Genomic DNA, 5,548 nt, shown 5'->3' with positions numbered 1-5,548 from the left:
ATCCGAACGCCCCCTCCCCCCCCCCCCCCCCGGGGCTTCTCTCTCTCCCTCTCTATCGCTCTCTCCGTCCCCATGTCTCTTCCTCTCTCTCTCTCTCTAATATATACGCCCTCACGCTGCTCCTCTCGTGTGGCCTCGTGTGATCTCGTGTGATCTCGTGTGATCTCGTGTGGCCTCGGGTAATCTCGGGTGATCTCGCCGCAGGCCTTCACGCCGCTCGACGTCAGCTTCTCCGACACGCGCGGCTGAGTCGAGCGGCCGCGTGAGAAGGTTCGAGAAGGTTGGAGGCCTCTACCCGCTCGCGGCCTGCTACCACTCCACCCGCGCACTGGGTTGGTACTCTGGGGGTATGGTACTCCGGCGAGGACATGAATGGGGGGTTGGGCTTCTGCGGCGGTCGGGCCTCACGCCATGCGCGGCGCACGTCGAGTCGGTACGTTCCCTCCATACGCGGGGCGTCGCGGGCAGGCTCGAGGCCGCTCAAGCTCGAGGTTCGCTCTTGCCGGTGTGAGATAGACTGGCTGGTGTGAGAGACTGACTAACTTCGTCACACCTCTCGCGCCGGATGTGTTCGCGCTGGCGGCTCGCGAGGCGCACGGCGGGGGGGAGACGGCCGCGGGCGGGCGGCGGCAAAATGCTCTGAAAATGCCACTTAGGGCTTAGCCCTCACCAGGATAAAAGTGTGAGAAGATGACACCCCCTATGTAAAACCCTGCCGCGCGCTGCCGGTGCCGGTTGCAGGACAGACTGAGACTCGTCGCCGCGCGCTGGTGCAGTGCTGCGCCTGCGGCGGGGCTCGCTGGTGTCCCAATCGCATGAAACGCACCGTGCGGCGGTCAGAAGACGAGAAGAAAAGACAGCCGAGGTGCGGGCACTGCGGCGGGGTACAGAGGCCCTAAGACGCGGCCCGCGCCGGCGAGACTATCGTCACGTCGGAGCACGAGGCCCACACCTGGTTCGACTCCTCGCAGTCCCACCGCCAGCCGAGCACCCACTCTCCGTGCGGCAGGTCGGCCGGCAGCGCCAGCGTGTCGACGACCTCGACGTTGTACGGCCCCCACATGCCTGAGCAGGCACGAGACGCTTCCGAGGCACTTCCGAGGCACTTCCGAGACACGTCCGAGACACTTCCGCGGGGAAGTGATCTGTGATCTGTGAGGGTCCGCCCGCAGGCGCATTTTCTATACCAAGGCGGTGCCCGGTGCCGAACCTGTCGGGCCTTAAGACAGCGTTGTACATCCCTGGGCGAGGGTGGTGGAGGGGGGATGTGCCTGAGCAGCGGCAGCGCATCGGGTCAAGTCTCGAGGTCACGTCGCAGTCGTCCGCCTAAGGTAAGGTAGGGTAAGGTAAACTTCTCCACACACACGAGGTGGTGGGGCAAGGGCCAGGCGACCCTCGCGTCTCCACGTCTAGACGACAGGAGCCCCACGGCATTACAAGTGCAAGGCCCAGTGCGCGTGGGCGGTGTGAGTGTGTGTGTGTGTGGGTGGGGGGGGGGGGGGGGGGCGCCTCCTCGCACGCCGGCGCAAAGCCAGCAAATGTGTCTTGGTGGTCGTTGCGCGGAAGTGGGTTGCGCGCCCACATCGACCCCTCGGGCACCGTGCCATTCGACACGTACGTCCCTTCGAACCAGACCCGCGTGCCGCCAGAGGTGCCTGGTGGAGGCCAGGGGCAAGAGCCGAAGACTCTGCGAAAAGCACGATCGCGGTTGACATGGCCCGGCTGCTTTTGGTGCGCACGGAGCGCCCCCCCCGGTGTGCGGAGCGACGCACATACATGGGTAGACTAGAGAGATGGCACTCAATCAATCAATCACCGGGCTTGCGGTCCCAGAGCAGGCTCTGCCGCCCCACAAACCGGAGGGGAAGTCGCTGGAAGCACGCCTCGGTCAGAGGCTCCGACGCCCTGCACAGCCGGTACTGATACCCGCCGCCGTGGTTCGCGAGCACCGTCCAGGCGACCTCCACCGTCTGGCCGGCGGTCCACGTCACGGACCTGCGTCAGGAACGCCGAGGTCGCGGAGGGAAGGAATACCGCACAACGAGGCACGCGGTCACACCGGCCACAAAGAGAAGGACTACCGCGGAATACGGTGGAAGACTCAGCCTCTAGGGCCACGGACGGGGCGGCCTTGCGCAGCGTCTTCGAGCCCAGGTCGCCCTGCTTTGCGTGCGCCGTCGCCGAGTAGTGCCCGCCAAACTTGCCCGCCACTGGCGTGCCTCCCGCCATGCCGCACGCGTCAAAGACTGGCGCCGCTCCTGGCGCTCTCCATGGCGAGTAATAGTACCAGTCCTCCTCCGAGCCGCAAGCCGCGCCGGTGTTGACCGTCCGGAGCCTCGGATCGCAGACGGTCGCTCGCGCCGCTGCTCCGCAGAGGTCGAACTTGCGCCTCCAGCGGGGGTCGCCGCTCGACGGGATAGGCCCTCGGCTCTTCCCGTCGCACGAGGCGCAGCCGATGGCGCAGCCGTTCGAGAACCAGAAGCAAGCCTGGCCGAGCACGCCCGTTGTGCGCCCGGGCCCATCGGGAGACGGGCACGCCTGCCCGCGGTACGGGTAGGTCGCGTTCGCCTGCGCCGCAGCGTCCTCGTGGTCGATCGCGTTCCGCGGGCGCGGCCACGAGACGGCGCCGTGCGCCGCGGCTCGCGCGACGAGGGTTGCGAGGAGCGCGACGCCGAGCATATCTGATTGAAGATGTGGCGAGCGTGTGCAGCTCGGCCTGGTGCTGGCGCGAAAGCAGGGTGTGGAGCGAGGCGGCCCGGCCGCTTGCTTGGCCCGGTACGGATCCCTCCGCCCTCGGGCTCGCGGTTGGGAATCCCTGTACAACCAACGACCTCCAGGGTTCCGGCCCCACCGGGGGGGGTCCTCACCTTGCCGGGGTCATGGGCCCCCCCCCTCTAGCGCCGCCGGAGGCGGCGTAGCTTCCGAGAAGCTCGGTCAGACACACGGGGGAGAGACGGACACCACATCATTACGAATGACGCAAAATACGCAAACAAAATCTCTCTCTCTCAAAATACGTCACGGAGAGCGCGTAGAATGGCTAATTTCGCCGAGAGCGCGCCGCGGGCGCACCTGGTATACGGCCCCGGAATGAGTCACTGATTAAAGTTGGGCGCCTTTGGTCGAGGCTTCCCAGGCGGCTCCCGTGGTGTACCTGTGTTAGTGCCAGTGCGCGCCAAGCTCCTCTTGTAGCTCGATCGGTCACACCGCCATCACCGACGGGGAGAGGGGGGACGACACTGCCTCGGCAGCGTGCACCTCGATCCTGTACCGTGTTTGTTATGACCCCCCCCAATGAGCACACCAGCGAGGGAGGGCGAGACGATCGAGGGGTCCCGTACCATGCGGATTCGACCCTATCCAGTGCTCAAGTGCTCAAGTAAGTGCGCGCCAGTCCCGTGCCCAGTGAGCAGTGTCGTGCGAGGGAGTTGGGTTGTAAAATTCTCCCGGGACAGGACACGAATCGGAAACGAATCGGGCACCATATCACCGGCTCGATTTATGAATTCTTTTCCTCAAAACGAGGCACTCGCTTCGCACCTGCGAGTGACCTAATGGTGCCAGCATCGAGGCGCGCTAGTGCCTCGAAAAGTCGTTAGCATGGTCTTCTTACTCCCTTCGACGCCCACAACTCGCTTCGCTCCGGTGTCTGCTACGGCGAGCCTCGCGAGCAGCGCCGCCCTCCGCCTGCACCAGCCTCACGTCCATGAGCCTGGCGGCCTGAGCGCCTCGTCGCGGGTTGTCCTCCTCGGAGCCTGTGGGAATGTTGCTCTGGCGGTGCTCAAGACATGTGTGGGGGCGCTATCTGGGAGCGCCGTTCTGCTGGCCGATGGATACCACAGCACGGGCGACCTGGTGCGCAGCCTTGCTCGCCCGCTCACCGCTGCCGCCGCACGCCCAGCACTGAGCCCTCGCTCTGTGTCTGTGTTGAGCAGGTCGTCGACGGCGTCTCTTTTCTTGGCGTCCGAGCGCCCGCCTTCGAGCTCGCCTGCACGCTCGGGATCGCCGCCCTCCTCTCCTCCGCCGGAGCCGCGATGATGCTCTCTGCCTGCCAGCCGCTCCTTCTGGCGCTTCCGTGGGCGGGGCCGTCGGCCGGCGCCACTGTCACCACCACGGTGGCTGCCGCTGCTGCCGCCGCCGCCGCCGCAGCCCAGCCCGCCGCCGCCTCCGCCGAGGTGAGACTGTTCATTGCCGCTGCCTCAAGTCGCAGCCAGTCGGGGACCTCTCCCTGAAGAACATTCTCGGAACCTTCCTTAGGCGGCCCTCCTTCCGACGCTCAGGGCAGGGTGGTGGGCGGCGACCGCCGCATACCGTCCTACAGCGGGGACTATCGCTACGCCAGGGAAGACAAGGACGTTGACGTGCAGCTGCTGCTGTTCGAATCGTTCGGCGGGTTCGGGAGGGGGGTCCGTGAGATCCTCCGGAAGGCGGCGAACGTGCTACAGAACAATCTGACGCGGGCCCAATACCTCGATGAGGTGACTTGGACCACTAAGAACTGGCTGGGGCTGCAGAAGCAGCGCATCTCGGTCGTTCTTCACACGGCAATCGCAGAGCAGATTGTGAATGAGCTTGCCTGTGGCGGGGGCGGGCGGGTGCACGGAGCTAAGTGCCTCGCCGCCCTCGCAGGGGTCGCTCAGGCGGCTCCCGTGGTGTACCTGTGTTAGTGCCAGTGCGCGCCAGTCCCGTGCCCAGTGTCGTGTGAGGGAGTTGGGTTGTAAAATTCTCCCGGGACAGGACACGAATCGGAAACGAATCGGGCACCCGCGGAACACATCGAACGGCATATCACCCACGGCTGGATTTATGAATTCTTTTCCTCAAAACGAGGCACTGGCTTCGCACCTGCGAGTGACCTAATGGTGCCAGCATCGAGGCGCGCTAGTGCCTCGAAAAGTCGTTAGCATGGTCTTCTTACTCCCTTCGACGCCCACAACTCGCTTCGCTCCGGTGTCTGCTACGGCGAGCCTCGCGAGCAGCGCCGCCCTCCGCCTGCACCAGCCTCACGTCCATGAGCCTGGCGGCCTGAGCGCCTCGTCGCGGGTTGTCCTCCTCGGAGCCTGTGGGAATGTTGCTCTGGCGGTGCTCAAGACGGGTGTGGGGGCGCTCTCTGGGAGCGCCGTTCTGCTGGCCGATGGATACCACAGCACGGGCGACCTGGTGCGCAGCCTTGCTCGCCCGCTCACCGCTGCCGCCGCACGCCCAGCACTGAGCCCTCGCTCTGTGTCTGTGTTGAGCAGGTCGTCGACGGCGTCTCTTTTCTTGGCGTCCGAGCGCCCGCCTTCGAGCTCGCCTGCACGCTCGGGATCGCCGCCCTCCTCTCCTCCGCCGGAGCCGCGATGATGCTCTCTGCCTGCCAGCCGCTCCTTCTGGCGCTTCCGTGGGCGGGGCCGTCGGCCGGCGCCACTGTCACCACCACGGTGGCTGCCGCTGCTGCCGCCGCCGCCGCCGCAGCCCAGCCCGCCGCCGCCTCCGCCGAGGTGAGACTGTTCATTGCCGCTGCCTCAAGTCGCAGCCAGTCGGGGACCTCTCCCTGAAGAACATTCTC

At 66.0% G+C, this 5,548-nt stretch overlaps 4 protein-coding genes across 4 annotated transcripts in view; 3 read left to right on the top strand and 1 right to left on the bottom strand.

The window, feature by feature from the left end:
• EMIHUDRAFT_240076 (hypothetical protein) overlaps window positions 1-249 on the top strand; it is a gene marked incomplete at both ends in the record, with an annotated part of 2,701 nt that extends 2,452 nt beyond the window's left edge. Inside the window, one exon of the mRNA XM_005775015.1 lies at window positions 205-249. Within this exon, the coding sequence (XP_005775072.1) occupies window positions 205-249 (45 nt within the window). The remainder of the gene's footprint in view (window positions 1-204) is intronic.
• Window positions 250-895: 646 nt separating this feature from the next.
• EMIHUDRAFT_315671 (hypothetical protein) lies at window positions 896-2,679 on the bottom strand (the record flags this gene model as incomplete). The annotated part of the gene is made up of 6 exons (XM_005775014.1): window positions 896-1,065; window positions 1,312-1,326; window positions 1,408-1,409; window positions 1,520-1,685; window positions 1,817-1,995; window positions 2,123-2,679. 6 exons carry the CDS (start codon window positions 2,677-2,679, stop codon window positions 896-898), a joined length of 1,089 nt encoding a protein of 362 aa, XP_005775071.1.
• Window positions 2,680-3,600: 921 nt separating this feature from the next.
• Window positions 3,601-4,667, top strand: EMIHUDRAFT_240073 (hypothetical protein; the record flags this gene model as incomplete). Its single annotated transcript, XM_005775013.1, has 3 exons — window positions 3,601-3,855; window positions 3,936-4,115; window positions 4,281-4,667. 3 exons carry the CDS (start codon window positions 3,601-3,603, stop codon window positions 4,665-4,667), a joined length of 822 nt encoding a protein of 273 aa, XP_005775070.1.
• A 238-nt stretch (window positions 4,668-4,905) lies between these two features.
• Window positions 4,906-5,548, top strand: part of EMIHUDRAFT_240072 (hypothetical protein) — a gene marked incomplete at both ends in the record, with an annotated part of 864 nt that continues 221 nt past the window's right edge. The window contains 2 exons of the mRNA XM_005775012.1: window positions 4,906-5,160; window positions 5,241-5,420. Of these exons, the coding sequence (XP_005775069.1) occupies window positions 4,906-5,160; window positions 5,241-5,420 (435 nt within the window). The remainder of the gene's footprint in view (window positions 5,161-5,240; window positions 5,421-5,548) is intronic.

Source organism: Emiliania huxleyi (assembly GCF_000372725.1).
Source record: "Emiliania huxleyi CCMP1516 unplaced genomic scaffold EMIHUscaffold_301, whole genome shotgun sequence".
In the NCBI taxonomy this organism is placed as follows: Eukaryota; Haptophyta; order Isochrysidales; family Noelaerhabdaceae; genus Emiliania; species Emiliania huxleyi.
This window is presented reverse-complemented; position numbering and strand designations above follow the sequence as displayed.